Genomic DNA, 15,589 nt, shown 5'->3' on the forward strand with positions numbered 1-15,589 from the left:
GTGTGCAATTATTTGGCCAATTAAAAATAGCAGAACTTTTAAAGAGCTTGTCATGCAAGTGATTGCGCAAATATCACTATTGAACTAAAAATCCCACTCAGAACCAACACCCAAAATGAATCTCTTTTATACAAAGTGCTCAAGCAGAAACAAAGTTAGAATCTCCATGGAAACAGCCTGGAACTCTTGAAGGAGAAGCGAGGACAAAAGTAAGCATGAAAACGCATTTATTTATTTATTTATTTATTTATTTTTTCCTCTTCACCTCTGCCCCTTCCAAGCCTCGGGTTGTCATCTTAATGAGCGTTTTTTAAGACGCCAAAGGAATTAAGAAGAACAACATTTGACAGGAGCGAGGAAAGGACTAAATATAGAGCCTCTGTGAAAGAAATGTATTCTTTAATCTTTGCATCTACCCCTCCTTCCCCTGTCTGGTAATCTCTCTCTCTCTTTCTCTCTCTCTCTCTGTCTCTATCTCTCTCTCTCCCCTCTCTCTCTGTCTCTCTCTCCCTCTCTCCCTCCTCCTCCCCCTTCCTCCCTTCTCCCCCCTTCCCTCTCTGTTACCTTTGTGTTACCATTACTGTACAGTTGCCTATTGGATTATTTGGGTATTGTTTGATTGGGTTGAGATGAAGATAACACCATGGAACACAATTTCATCTCCTTAGAAGGGTTTGTATAATCAGACGCCTGAAGCCAGTTACCAAATTAATACCATAATATCGCCTGATTAGGGCCGGCTCAGTGGGCCAAGTGCTTGCCTACAGGCACAAAGCCTGTAGTATTGCACAAAACCAGATGTGGTGGTGCACACCTGCAACTCAATACTCAGGAGGTGGAGGCAGGAGGGTCAGCAACTGGTGATCATCATTGGCTAGGTGAGTTCATGACTAGGCTGAGCTACAAGAGACCCTGTCTCAAAAACACATCAGAAAACACAAAATAACAACAGCATAAAAAAAAAAAAAACCCTCAAACTATACTGTCTCAGTTCAATTTTCACTTGCCCAATACTTCAATGTTTCTAAAGTGCTTTCTTATCAGTTAGTCTATCACATTAATCTTTCTCTTGCCAATACCACAATGCCCCAGACTGGGTATGTTATAAAGAAATGAGGTTTGTTTTGGCTCATAGTTCTGGTTTGACACGAAGACAGTCCACAGTGTGATGGCTTCCTTGTTGGCAGCCTCGAGGCACGGCAGAGCATGTGTGGTCAGAGAAAGGGCATTCACAAAAGACCTAAGTAAAGTGGTTTTTAGAGCAGACCCTCTTTGAGATAAGTCGATAACCCGTCAATCCACAAATCCATGAGTGGATAATTCTGTTGGTGAATGCAGAGCCTCATTCTCTTGAGGATCACACCTGGACGCATCTCTTAACATCTCACAGTGAGAGTTAAATTTCAACATGACATGCAGAAGAGACAAGTCTTCATCATCTAATCTTCTCATGCCCTGAGAAGCAGAAGGACTATGGGTGGGCACCATTGACTCACACCACCAGTGCATCAACCCACTGGTAGGCAGTGAAGTCAGGACTCACTTCACATCTCAGATCTGACTCACTGTCCTCTTGAATATCAGTGGCCTCTTAAATACATGAGATCAATGCAGACATTACACCATGGTATCTCTTTCCTTTTATTAGATAATAATTTTTTCATTCTTTTTAGAAATCTATGCATTATTAGTATTACAAAGTACCAATCTTTCTCTTTCTCTGTCTGTCTGTCTGTCTGTCTGTCTGTCTGTCTGTCTGTGTCTCTGTCTCTCTCTCTCTCATTATTATTATATATCAGGAAATACTTCAAGGAAATGTACAGCCTAGTTAAAACAGGTGGACTTCTGGCTTTCCCGAGTCTGGCTACTTTTAATAAGCTTTCCCTGGAACTGTCTGACCCATTTTTAATCATAAATCAAATATTACTTCAAGTTCAGCAGTAGATGACTTGTTGAGGACCAAAGTGACCTCTCATAAATCTGAAAAAATGTAAAATGGCTACTAGGACATCAAGTGGCTGAGAAACAATCCTAGTGGCCGTTGATGAGACCTCGGGGTACATTTCCACCTCCCACGAGGGGGCTGCTGTCTCCATTTCCAGTTGGAGTTTGAACTTGTGATGGTTCCAAATTGGAGGATGATTATAAAGCAGGGTGCAGTTTATACACTTTGTTGTCCCTTCTGCTAAAAATTAATGGAGTTCAAGATGGACCACAGATGTGGGAGACACTAGGAACAAGAGTTCAATAAAGCATCCACATTAAAAGAAAAATATCATATACTCTTTAAGATCATTAGTAGACAGTCACCCCCTTGACATTTTGTGCTCCTTGGCTTTCTAATGAATACTTTACTAGACATTACTGCATTGTTGTTAAAAAGGTAAGACCCAGGGACTTTCTGCCTGGGTAGCCATCGCTATAGTGCATTGAAGCAATTGTCCCCATGAATTTATTCCCTCACTGTCTTTGACTTTGCACTGAGGGACTGCTATATGACACTTTTGACTATTAGTTGCTGGCATTTCTGTTCCAATAGACTATATGAGAAGTCTGAAAATATCACTGACAAAGGGGTTTACTAAATGTAATTTGGGACCTGGTGGTATAGGCCTCTAGGGAGGCTAAGGTGGGAAGATCTCAAGTTAAAACTGATCCAGTGGGTGAGGTCAAGGCTAGCCAGGGCTTTTTAGTGAGTCCGTGTTTAGGAAATTAGAAGTTGGGAGTGAGGATGGACCTCCGTTGGATTCAACCCCTAGGACCACATATATTAACTGTGGTGGTGCACACCTGTAATCTCAACGCTCAGGAGTCAAAGACAGGAGATCAGAGGTTCAAGGTCATTTTCTTTTACATAGCAATTTTGAGATCAGTCCTGGTAAATGAAAGATCCTGTCAAAGGTCACAAAAGGGGATGGGAGTGTTGCTCAGTGGTGGAGAACTTGCCTAGGCTATGTGAGGCCCCAGGTTCAATTTTAGCATCACAAACAAATAAGGAAGAACACGTGGATCCATTAGCATTTCTAGAAAATATGAAATTTTCTAGATGTGGCAGCTCCACAGGCCAGCTCCAGCCTCTTGTTTTCCCTCATCCCAGCAGCATTGTTCTGATCTAGGCTGGGGTTGCTTATACCCTGCTCTTCAGTGACACGAATGGTCCTTTAGGATTCAGTTTAGGGCCATGGTCTACTTGCTACATATAAAGCCGATGTTTCGTGATATTTACTTTAAAGGTCAGAGAATACATCCTCTGAGAGATTTTTATGTCCACAGGAAAAGTTTTCCATTGAGGAATGGTTAATCAAAGTAGTTAAGAAGAAAAAGGGCTGGGGTCTGGAAACGTAGCTCAGTTGGTAGGGTGCTTGCCTTCGTGTGGGAAGCCCTGGGATTGGTGCTGCAGGCCTGCACAGCCAACACTCAGGAGGTGTGAGGATCAAAATTAAAGGCTATCCTTAGCTACAAGGCAAGTACAATCAGCCTCTCTCAAAAGGAGAAAACTAGTTAAAAAAAAAAAAAAAAGAACCATTCCTTTTCCTGGCAGAATTAGAAATAACCAATGCAACAGCAGTTTTTAAAAATTATATTTAATACAAGTGAATAGATGAGAAGATCTGAAACATTATAAAGCGAAATACACAACAAATAAATTAATTTGCACAGGAGAGCCACGCCCTCCATTGCGTATCACTGCCCGGCACGGGAATACTTAAATCCAGTGACAATGGAGAGAGACCATAAAAATGCTAACCTGTTGTCCCTTGTAGGAAGTTCTTCAAGTATAAAAGTCCAATACAGTGTAAAATAGTATTCAATTTAGTTTAAGAGTAAAAATTGCAAGTATCGCACTTTCAGAAGGAAAAATATAAAGCCGTCTTTTAAAACTACATATACTACACGACGAGAGCGGGAACGCCATGAGTTCCCGGTAGGTGACATCCACAGGGGTAAAGCAATCAAGAAAAGGAAGCACAGAACCAGCGACGTAGCTTGTTTAAAAAAAAAAAAAAAAAGCAAAACAAAACAAAGAAAACCAACTCAAGACTAAAATAAACTCAAATGTGTTCAGGTGAGAGTACTTGCCTGAACAGTGCACATATGGAATTTAAATAAACCCAAAGCCAACATCTTTAGTTGAATAGGTTAATATTTAATATGCTACATGTAGACCTACTGAATAACTTATGCCATGAGATGAATACATAATTTTACAGTGTCACTTCTAAAGTTCCTTTCTTTAGAGTGCAGCATAGTAAAACTTAAAAATAAATATCTTAAATAGGATTATTATTAAGGCACATTAAAAAGTACAAGATCATCAACCGTCGGAAAACTGTAATGTCAAGAACCTTGCTGTCTTAGGTACTGTAGTCACTAATAAATAGTCTTAAATAGGACTCTGAAATAGATACGAAAAAGGTGTAAAATTATTTTAAAGGTGGGGGGGGTGGGAAGAAAAAAAAAGGTCCTTCAGACAGTCCCGAAGGGGTGAGCATCTGCAAACTCCGCCTGCCTTTACCCATAATCCTCTAGTCTATGTAATAAATAGAAAGACAAGTGGTGTAGTGAAAGCCCGACCCGCAGAGGAAATCATCCCCTCGTGACAGGGGATGGGGAGGGGAATTTTAATGTGACAAGCTCCTCCCACAAGTACAGGTGACGGCCTCTTTCCTGGTGTGTGCTGCTGATTGTCTGAGCGGCTGGCGCAGTAATCAATGGCTCCTCAACCCCACTCGTCCACAGGACAGATGAGAAAATAGCTTTGGTACCTGTCCACACCCCTAAACTGATTGTTCGATGCCCATTTTTGAGATAGTGCAAACACTACCTCCTGCTTCAACAAAGTTCTGCAGGCCCGCAGTTACTGCAACGAAGGACAACCAGCACTTTTGCTGTCTTGTTTTCTTTCTTTTTCTTTTCTTTTTTTTTTTTTTTAAATCTACTGTTACACGTAATTCAAGCTACATATTGCTCACTCCGTATTCCCTGGTTCAACTAGATTCACGTAGCATTTTCTAACTTGGAAAAGGCAGTTTGCTTCCCTGATACTATAAAAAAGAGCGAAAAATAAAAATCCCCATACAAAAGTGAAGTCCCATTGGTACCCCTGCCATCATCTCCTAGTGGCTATTCTGTGTAACTCAGGCTCTTTGGGATTGACTTCAAAAACTGTTTCTCGCCCTCCCATTCTCCCCTTCCCATCTGCAGCACTACCTGGAGTATGGGAAAAAAAAAAAGTAACACCTCCGCTTCACACTAGCTTTGCTTTCTCCCTTTAAAGCCACCAAGTCAACGTTAACTTTCTCATTAGCTACTAAAAACTGGGAAATTGGGAGGGAAAAGAGAAACCCTTTTGACTTTGATCAGACGGCTGGTCTACTACTGCATTCTGTCTGTCTGCAGCTGTTGAGGCTGGTACTGACCAAAGGCGGCTGCGGCTGCAGCAGCTGCGGCCGCAGCAGCAGCTGTCCCGGGCGCAGCGGCGGTGATGGGCTGCTGGACAGCATAGCTGTAGCCCCCAGTGGTCACGTAGCCTGCAGCAGCTGGGGATGCTGCATAGGGGTACTGGTCATAGGCGGCAGCTGCTGCGGCTGCGGCTGCTGCCGCTGAGTACTGTGCGTAGGCGGCTCCAGTGTAATCAATGTACGGTGTGGTGGAAGCCGCAGCTGCTGTGGGCTGGACGTGGGGAATGACCACTCCAGGCTGCACAAAAGCCTGCGGGTAGACGTAGTGGGCAGGGATCCTGTTAAGAAACGAGAAACAAAGTCAGGCCGCAGTCAGCTCTTGTGGAACTCTTTGCTCAGAGATGGAGACAAACTCAAATTTAGTGGTTGCTATCAACATAGGGTTGCCATAATATCTACTCTTTAGTGGTCCATTTGATGCTCCCTTGAGAGAATTCATCATCATCAACAACAACAACAAAAAACGGAATGACATTCTCTCCTCGTTAGAATTTTCACTCTGACTTCGAGCCCTGTATAGGCCATGTTTGGAAAAATGAATCATGATTAGCCAGGGCTGGGCATGGAAGACAGATTTAACAGGGGCTTCATGAATTCTGAAAAAAAACTCATAGAGTTCTTCTAAGAAAGATACGTCTAGCAAATAGAAAAATCCATGAATACAGGGCTCGGAAAGTTGTTGGGGAAAGGTTTTGTGGGGGTGGCGGCCTGGCAGTTAGAGGGAGAATAGACTCCAGTGTTCTTTATCATGGCAACCCTATTTGAAATCGCTAGGCAGACTCAGCACACATTAATCTCTCTGCAACCTCAGTCACCCTGATTAAAAAAATCATAATTATGAAAGAAGCAGGCGATAAAAAAAAATAAAACCCTCAAACCAGGAGTTTCAAGGTTCACAAGTGTGGTAAGCACAGCAGACACACTCCTCACACGACAGTAGTGTGGCTCACTCGGGTCACAAAAGGCTGTTGTGGGAAGCTACCAAAATGCTATTAACAGGCCCCGCGCAGAGATTCTCAAAGAGGTGTGTGGCACACTTCTGGTCTCTCTTTGATTTTTTTTTTCCCCCCATGATGACAGAACAGTCAATCGAACCTTTTTGCCTATCAGGCAACTGAGACTCAGCCAGCTTGTTTGTCTCTATGCAAGGCAGACAGAAGGGCTGGGGGTTGGTGAACTTGATGGAAAAGCTAGGGACAGGAAAAACACAACCAAATGTCTCACAGCTTAATAGAGACTCAAAAGATACGCACTGTAGGCAGTAGTACTTGTTCTGCATACCCACTAACTCTTATGTTTGCCCCCCTGTCAGAAGAAATTGAATTATTAACCTATCAGCTTTCGATCCGCCCAGATGGTTTAGAGTTTGTACAGTTGAGTTGTATAGCTTTGGGTCACCCTGAAAAGAGCCAAGAACGTGTAACAAAATCAAGTATGAAGCATTACACTCACAGCTCACAGACAGGACAGGCCTGAAGCCCTTTCTTAAAAGTTGGTTAATAAGAAAAAAAAAATCACAAGAGGTTTGTTTACGTACAAATGGTAGCAATTGCAGCTGCGCCTCTTGCCGTCCCTTACCGCCCATTTTCAAAGTCCTACCTCGAATATCTGACTTATTTTTTGTCTTTCTTTAAACGAATCTCCCTCACAACCCCCTATCTTTTCTAAAAATAGAACACAGGCATGGTATCTAGCTGTCAACAAGACCAACTTATTAGTAACACAAGCACAAATAACCACCTTCGAAATTTAAAGAACATAAAACATCACATTCAGGCTCTTCAAAAGACTGATTTTTTCTTTCTTTCTGTCTTTCTTTCTTTCTTCCTTTCTTTTCTCTCTTTCTTTTTTCTTTTCTTTTTTTTTTCTTTTTTTTTTCCCCTCTGGAATTCTATGGAATTACTTGTTAAGAACATCCATGGAAAAGATGAATTTATCACAAAGGGTGGTGAACTCTGTCTTCCCTGAGATAAAAATACATTTGATTTTACTAGAATTGTAGTTCTTTCCCAGTGCCAGCAGAAACCATGTCACCAAGTGTTTCTGAGGACACTTAGAGATGTTCTTAACTGCATGTCAGAAACCAGGCGCTGTGCGTGGTCATGCACACATTCAGAACTCTGTGGCACATCAGGTGACTGGCACACCCTTGGTGACAGGTGTGGCTGTGTAAAGCACTGTCCCCAGAGCTGATGGGCCCACAGTGTGCAGACACAGCTAAGAGAGTCTCCTCTCTTGCCAGTTTACATGTGGTGACGGGCAGCAGAGGCTGCAGCTGGGCTATTTTTGATCCTGTCATGCGACAAGGGTTTCCAGCGGATAAAATGTCTTTATAAGGCCAAAGTGAAACATCTATCAGCTACAAAGGCCAGCCAGTCTGAACCTCACTGATACAGAGACATTAACCCTTCCTGCCTGCCTCCAGTGTTCTAAGGACAGCATGTTGGTTGATAGGTTCGTATTTTCAAATAACAGAGTAGCTCAAAGGAGGTTTATTCTACACACACCTCCCCCCCCCCCAGGCAGGATAAAGAGAGAGATGGATGAATGCAGTAGAGAAAGTATTGCTTCAGGAGTTACTGTCTCTGTATTTATGTTAATATCTACTTCTGATTGGGCAGAGCCACTGGATGAGAATGTAATTTATTTTTCTGGAAGATCAGATTCCTACATGAAGGCTGGCAAGGGCGAGAAAGATGTCTGAAAGGCAAATGAAGACCCAGGGCCTTTAAAAGATCATGGAAAAAAGGGAGCCCACAGGACCACAGAGAGTCATGTCCCAGAAGACCCTGGGTAGACTCCCATGTCTCAGTTCAGAGAGAAGGCAGCAGAGGGCTGAAGGGTATATTGAGAGTTCTTTTAGTAGTCTAATAAACTCAGTAAGCTAGTCTGGCAATTTCCCTCCTACTAGAATTCTACTAACCTCCAGCCTGCTAATGCACTATAGAATATTCACACCAGGCAGCTACAAGGCTCAAGTGAACACCCCGGGTGATTAAAGAAAACTGACTGTACTTTCCCCCTACGTCCGTTTTTTTAGGTCTCCCTAACATCTCTCTTTGATTTATTTCCTTCCTTCCTTCCTTCCTTCCTTCCTTCCTTCCTTCCTTCCTTCCTTCCTTTGACAAGGTCTCTTTATGTAACCCAGGCTAACTTCAAATTTATGGTCATCCTGACTCAGCCTCCAGAGTTATGGTTTCCTGCCATGTGCCACCATGCCAAGCTAGGCTCTATGACTTTCAAAGCAATAACATAATAAGTTAGCTTATCCAGACTCTTGACCAATTCCTCATTTCACCCATTTGTCTGTAAGAGTGATCCCTAACACCACACACACCGTTTCTTAACTCTTATCATTTTGGGCCTTTTGTTGTCGCTATCTCCAAAAACCATATATAACCTTTCTTTGGATCCCAGTCAGCAGGGCATCTTAATATTTCCTGGACATACCACTGATCGCCAGATCCCACATTAACACATGCCATCCATTCCTCATCCAGGATGCCAACGCTCCCCTAGTCGCTATCTCCCCTATCCATCCGCCCTAGATCTAGCCCTTGGTACACATGAAGCTTTGGAAGTCCACCTCCCCTCTTTATCTCACAGCGTTTCTATGTGAAAGAGATTGATGTTTTTCCAGCCCAGAGATGCTATACATGAAAGTCTCCATCAGAGGAGCCTTCAGTGGGCAGTACAGTAGATGCTTATAACATAGTTCCTGGTCTTCACCCTCCTTCCAAAATCTAGCTCATCACCTTCATGGCTTCCTTGAGAGCCACTCATTTGCTCTCTCTCTCTCTCTCTCTCTCTCTCTCTCTCTCTCTCTCTCTCTCTCTCTCTCTCTTCATCTGATGCCCTTCCCAGCACTGATTATTTTATTGGTAGGCTATGAGGTGGTTCCACTATGCCTTATTTGGCTATAGCTCAACATCAAGGAATGGACACAGCTTCTAAGGTGAAGCAGACCATGGCAGACCATGACTCTGAACTGGGACTTGCTTCTAACACACCCAGAGGTTTTATTAGGATAATTAACCTGTCTGCCCTTGTTTTGTTTACTCTCAGGCCTTAACAGTGTCTTTTTCAAATGTTCATCCTAAGAATTAGATGGCATAATTCACAATGGCTCCCTTATCAGTTCTGTGCACATAGCACACCAGGTCACCTATAGCAGAGAGCTAGACTCTGAAATGGGGGCTCTGTCAATGCTTAAGTGTATGGTTAACTTGGTGTAAACTAATCCTTAAATCTCTACTCCATGAAGCTGCAGCATCTCCTTTCCAGAGCTGTGATGAGAAAATACTTCTTTCAAACCGAGACTAAATTTACCTAGAAGCTGATGCTTACCAAGGCCACAAGTCCATCCACATCTGCTCTCTGCTAAATCACAAGTCCTTTCGACTAATGTGTTTGTCTTTAAAGACCTTAGGTAACCCCGGGGGGGGGGGGCGTTTAAGGACTGCAGAAAACGAATAGTCTCCTCACTAGCCTTTCAAACAAGTACAACGTTAAAAATTCTCAAGCTTGCTTCCAGGCAAGTCTAAAATAAGAACATATGGCATTCAGACACAGTTTAGGGTGACCAGGTGTGATTTGTTGGTTACAGACTTGGAATCGGGGCAGTGCTAAGAACCACTCAGAAAAGAAAAGAGAAACCTTACTTGCTCTACCTGGAATGCTATCTGTTTCGAGTCTCAAGTTCAAACAATTTATATGCACGGTAACAATCAGCATTCATCATAAAGACAGTTAATATCAGAAGAGATGAAAAACAAAAGGTTACTATAAAAACACACTTGATTTAAAAGTCCCATGTAATACACATCACCCTGGTGGTTCTCCTCTTTGGGTTACTTTCTTCAGCAAGGATCCAGGACTACCACAGCCAGGCCAGATATAGCCAGCTGGTCCATGAGAGCACTGTAGTTTGCCTACACACTGAGTCTCTCTGCTGAGCCTGTCATCCCATCACACACCATTCAGACACACCCAGAGCCCTCATCGACTTCAAATCTACTCTCCTCATGAGCTGGTTCCGTTCTCCCAATTCACGTATTGTCTTGGGATTCTGAATGATACCAAGTCACTTCTCAATGAGTGATTCTGAGCTGCTCTACCACCTTCTTGTCCCCATCTCCAATGAAAACATAACTTCTTTTGACAAAGTAATGGACACATAAGAACAGTGGTTAATTGGTTTGATTTTATACTCTTTCAGGATGATGCCTGGGAGGCCAGGAGTAAGTCCACTATTACACCTTCAGATGTGTTTTCTTCCACAGTTTCAAGTTGACTGATAGTACACACTGGTGAAGTAACAGCAGCAGGAGAGGGGAGGGAATGGAGGGAAGGAGGAGGGGAAGAAGAGGAAGGAGGGATGGAGGGAATGTGGCCAGGTCAACTCCTCACATGTCCTTGCCTAAGTTGACTTGGTAGGGGCTTTGATACACAGTTACACTTAACTGTAGCTTTTTAAAAAGCTGCAGATGTCTCTAAGAATGAGTTACTAATAGATTAAAATAACAAGAGGGTACTAAGAAGATGTCCATAAAAATATGGCTTTCTTCTTTTAAGTCAACTTACTACTTATTTTTTGGTTAGCCTCTATTAAGAGATGCTTACAGCAGGTATCTATCTGTGAAGACAGATTCTAGCCTTCTAGGTGACACACGAAGATCTTTAGGTACTAAGCTGGATAACAATAATATTCTTTAACGAGCTTGGATATTCAAAAAAGAATTAGAGCTACAGCAATATCAATCATCGGGAAGATGGAGGAAACAGACCCTAATGTCCAGGATAAACAGATGGTGGACTTCCTCCTGTGTCATGTTTAATGTAATGGAACCGGAGACTTAAGGGGCAGGGAATAACAGGACCCAGAGAAAACACGGATGTGAGCAGGCTGTTCACCAGTTAGGTCCGAAAGGTGGGAGTTAGTACTGTGCTACTCAAAAACAAAAACCAAACAAAATTAAGCGGGCAGGGGAGCCCAAACTGGTGAGTGTTAATAAAATCTGAATAGAGCTCGTGAAACTTTATCAGAAGACCTGGCAGTAGACAGACACAGCGGAAAGAAAAGCCCGTTCCCAGAAAACAGAGACTTACAACATGCAAGCAGTGAATCTGTATTCTTACAGAGAGAAACCACACGATTTAGCACTCACTACAAAAAAAAAATGTTAAATAAAAGTCACAGGCTAATAGCTTAAAAGCGGGAGGGGGAAAAAAGGCCCTTTGCTTCCCATGGCAAAGTCAAAAGGTCAACACTGATCACCACCACCACCAAACTCAAACGCAAAGAGCCCCTTCCCCGAGAGAGAGAAGACACTCACTACAGCTCTGTTCAATTAAATCAAAGCACACGGTTTAGCTATCAACACCACTTCATGACTGTAATAAATAAAAATAAAGCACACGGAGGGCTATGGAGCATAGTGAAAGAATAAAAGACAGCACCACCAACATCCATGCATGGTTAATCACCATCTGAGCTTGTGTGTCTGAGTCTACTGGTTACAGAGTTTAACTCCAAACAGAACTAGTCCACCTCTCATCACCGCATCCTTCTGATCAGTTAGCTTAACTGTATACGAGCCCTGTCAGGTTAGAAAGAGATAAATCACATTGAGTCAAGCCAACAGCAGGAATGGTGAACGGGACACATGTCTTGTGCACAAGTCATACCTGGTATTTTTGAGTTTTGTTTTTTGGTTTTGTTTTGTTTAATCATTTAGCCCAACATTTGGCTGGTTTGGAGATTGCACACTTGGTCAGATAACTTGACTCATCTAAAAATATTTATAGTATCAGCATTAAAAAATACATAAGCATATATAAATATGCAAAACCCCGGAACATTCTGGGACATATCGTCGACCTTGTTTTTTCATAACAAAGAGGCAGGGAAACAAATGGTGGCCATGTAGTAACTTTGGAGAGCTTGGTGAACTGACTTACCCGAAAGGTCTCTGGATAAGGGCCGGGTGAAGCTGTTGAACACCAAAGGCAAAACCTAGCAATAAAACACACCACAATTTCCACTTGTGTACAGTTAGGGACTTACTATTCCTACACAGGAACGACAATCACAATTTGTGATTTAAGAGGAACCATCCCTATGAAACTGTTCTTAATATATGAAAAATAAATATGCTTTACAAATGTTATCCTTCATCCTAAATAAACATTTGAATAGACTAAGATTGGAAAACTTAAAAAAAAAAACTCTGTAAAGTTTACTTAACAGACATAAAAAAAGATTTGAAAATATTTAGAGATAGACCCAAGAACAACAATGAAGTTAAATTCACAAATATTCCTACAGTTCCAACCCACAAGAAAAAAAAAAAAAGAAAAAAAAAAAAAGAAAAAGTCTTTGCAATTTGGAACACTGTGGCATGCCTTGAAAAGTTTTACAGTTTACGGTTTATAGTATTAAAATTCTATAAAAACAAAATTCCTCATCGCTCTTTTAAGAATAGTACATATAACATTCTTATAGTTTTATAGAAAAGATGTTTTAGAAACACGAAGTTTTGAATGGTCGTGAGTATTTCTCCATGTATTCCCTTTCTGACAATTGATCTCTGGAACAGAAATGTCATCCTCTCTAAACTTTCACAGGAGCGGCTGCGTAAAGAGCACATGATAGAGTCAACAGAGTTGCTTGCCTAAAGAATTGGAGTCACTTGCTCAGTTTTCAAGTGAATTATTTTCAGTAAATGTAAAGAACAGTCCCAAATGATACAACAGGCCAGATTTTGACATAGACAAAGCTATATCCCATTGTAAAATAATAACAGCTATGGGGATTTTAGCAAGTTAGTTCTCATCTCCAAGTTAAAAAAAAAATCATTAAAAACAAAACAAAACAAAATGTAAGCCGGGAAGGTGAAATCTTCCTATGTGTAAGTATTTGATTGCTAGAACTCTATGATTTTATGTGAAAATATGTGCTATTCCTCTCTCAGGTCAGGGCTTGGATCACGCATGCTCTGAGCACAGCGTAACTGGCCTAGACCACACTAAGAAAGGAGGCTTACTGGCTGGAATGACAAGGCCCACATAGTGTACCTTTTTATCCACAAGTGGCTAGTAAAAGTTGGCTAACTGAGAGCAGACAAAATTATCTCTCATTATATAGGAGACACACGAATTGACTTCTGAGTGCAAGCTCTCTGGACCCTAAGAGCTATTTTTGAACATAGACAGATCTCAAGTACCCAGAGGCATACTTGCAATACTCATGTATCTTTAATGCCTTGGTGGAATAACCAGGCAAGGCTCAAGTTTTACCAAACACCACTACAGTTCCCAGGAAGCTGGTGTTTCTGGGCTGGGGGTGATAGTGGGATCTGTCTACTGATGGGTGGAGAGGAGAGGGTGGGGGTGGGGGTGGGGGTGAGGGAGACAGGAGGGCATTGCTCACCTGGCTGCATGATTCTTGGTTTTGCTCCCAAGTATGCCAGATTCACATTGGCTTTCCTACCATCGATGATGGGGTTGGGATCCTTGCAGGCCCTTTCAGCAGCAGCCCGGTCAGCCATGGTGACCTTAGCAACATACACAGACACACACACACAGAGCCCTCAGTTAACCCCAGAAAGAAAAGTATTGAAGTCACTGAGGGGGCTGGCTTTTTTATTTAGGAGGGATTGGAACATTAACCCTTCAGTCTCTGCCTTTAAAAAAAAGCAGAAAAAAGAAAGGAAGGACCCCTCTGCCCCCCACCCAAAGTCTTAAGAGTACTAGCTAGTAGGAGGCCTAACGGAGATTTGGAAGCCACAATTCGGAATTCACGTACAGATTTACTCTTTACATTCCTACTCAGGCCCCAGAGGCACTGTGGGCTTTAAACAAAGTCCGGCCCCAAACCAGCCGGTTGCTCCCAACAGGCAAACACTCCCCAGCGACAAGAGCAATTGTCCTGCTCCAGGGCCCATTGGGTTACTGAATTTGCCCCTTTAAATCTCCAGGAAGCTTAATGTGCTGTTTCAGTTAGGCAAACACACAGAGGTGCAGCTTTTCCTTTTCCGAATCTACCTTTGCAATTTAAAAGGTAGTGATGTAAAAAGGGGGGTGGGGGTGGGGGGGGGAGAGGGAGGTAGCTCTAGACCTCCTGGGTGTCTCTTCTTACCGGGGACACACACACACACACACACACACACACACACACACACACTGTTTTTTCTTTTTTCTTTTTAAACAAAGCAACAGCTCACTAACAACCAGCCTCCAACCCGGGAATGCCACAGTGAGGGGCTCCGTTTCCTCCCTCTCAACTCTCTGCATCCTCAATCTGGCTCTCCTTCCCAGGCTCTCGGGGCCACCGAGAAAGAGCCTTATGTTCTCTCGGAACCCCCACGAGGCAAACACGGCCCCTCTCTTCCCCAAGCCCCGTCGCACTTAAAGTTTCAGCTCAGCTCCGAGTGAATGAGGCGTCCCGCGAGGTCCCACAGAACCCCTTACCCCAAGCTCTGCCCCCCTAGGGCCTGGGGCCACTCACTCCCTCCTGGCCTGTCTTTGATCGCCTAGCCAGGACCTCTCTTAGTTGCTCCCCACCCACCCGGAGTCCTTCTTCCTCGTAACTTACAAATCCGTAGCCCCGGGACTTGCCCGTCTGCCGGTCGGTGATGACCACCGCCTCCTCGATGTCTCCGAAGACCTCGAAGTACTTGCGCAGGCTGGCGTCGGTGGTGTGGTAGGGCAGCCCTCCCACGAAGATCTTGGTGTACGTCGTGTCCTTCTGGGTGGTGTGCATCTTCGCGCCCGCCCCGCGGCTCGGGCTCCGGCTGCGGCTGCGGCTGCGCCTGGTCCTCGGGCTCCGCGTCTCCCGCAGCGCGCGGCGGCCGCCGGGGGCCGAGGGCGCGCGCGGGGGCGAGGGAGCGGCGTGGGCGCTGGGCGCGCGGCTTCCCAAGTGGCCCGCTGCCCCCGACACTCGTGCGGGCGCTCTGCTCCAGTCCCCGCGTCCGGTCACTGTCCAGACCTTCCCGATCGTCCGGGTAACCAGCTCCGTAGCCGCGGACTGTGTGAGCCTTTTGCACTCACCCCGTGTGGAAGTAAAAAAAAATAATAATAAATAAATAATTTTTTTTTCTTAAATGCAGAGAGGGTGGTGGTCTCCA

At 43.7% G+C, this 15,589-nt stretch overlaps 1 protein-coding gene across 3 annotated transcripts; it reads right to left on the reverse strand.

Annotated features, from left to right (window-relative positions):
- Window positions 1–3,566: 3,566 nt before the first annotated feature.
- Rbm24 (RNA binding motif protein 24) lies at window positions 3,567–15,559 on the reverse strand. Of its 3 annotated transcripts, none has more exons than XM_076939094.1 (5): window positions 15,058–15,559; window positions 13,894–14,017; window positions 12,423–12,477; window positions 12,050–12,061; window positions 3,567–5,740 (listed from the first exon to the last, which is right to left on the reverse strand). In XM_076939094.1, the coding sequence occupies exons 1-5, from the start codon at window positions 15,223–15,225 to the stop codon at window positions 5,377–5,379; spliced, it is 723 nt and encodes a 240-aa protein (XP_076795209.1). In that variant the 5' UTR covers window positions 15,226–15,559; the 3' UTR covers window positions 3,567–5,376. The 3 variants fall into 3 exon arrangements, 2 of the variants coding, with proteins under 2 accessions (XP_076795209.1, XP_034366785.1); XR_013112101.1 differs by having other exon boundaries at window positions 5,599–5,740; window positions 11,949–12,061; window positions 15,058–15,312; XM_034510894.2 differs by lacking the exon at window positions 12,050–12,061.
- Window positions 15,560–15,589: the final 30 nt, after the last annotated feature.

The sequence above is a fragment of the Arvicanthis niloticus genome, chromosome 8, assembly GCF_011762505.2.
Source record: "Arvicanthis niloticus isolate mArvNil1 chromosome 8, mArvNil1.pat.X, whole genome shotgun sequence".
Classification (NCBI taxonomy): Eukaryota; Metazoa; Chordata; class Mammalia; order Rodentia; family Muridae; genus Arvicanthis; species Arvicanthis niloticus.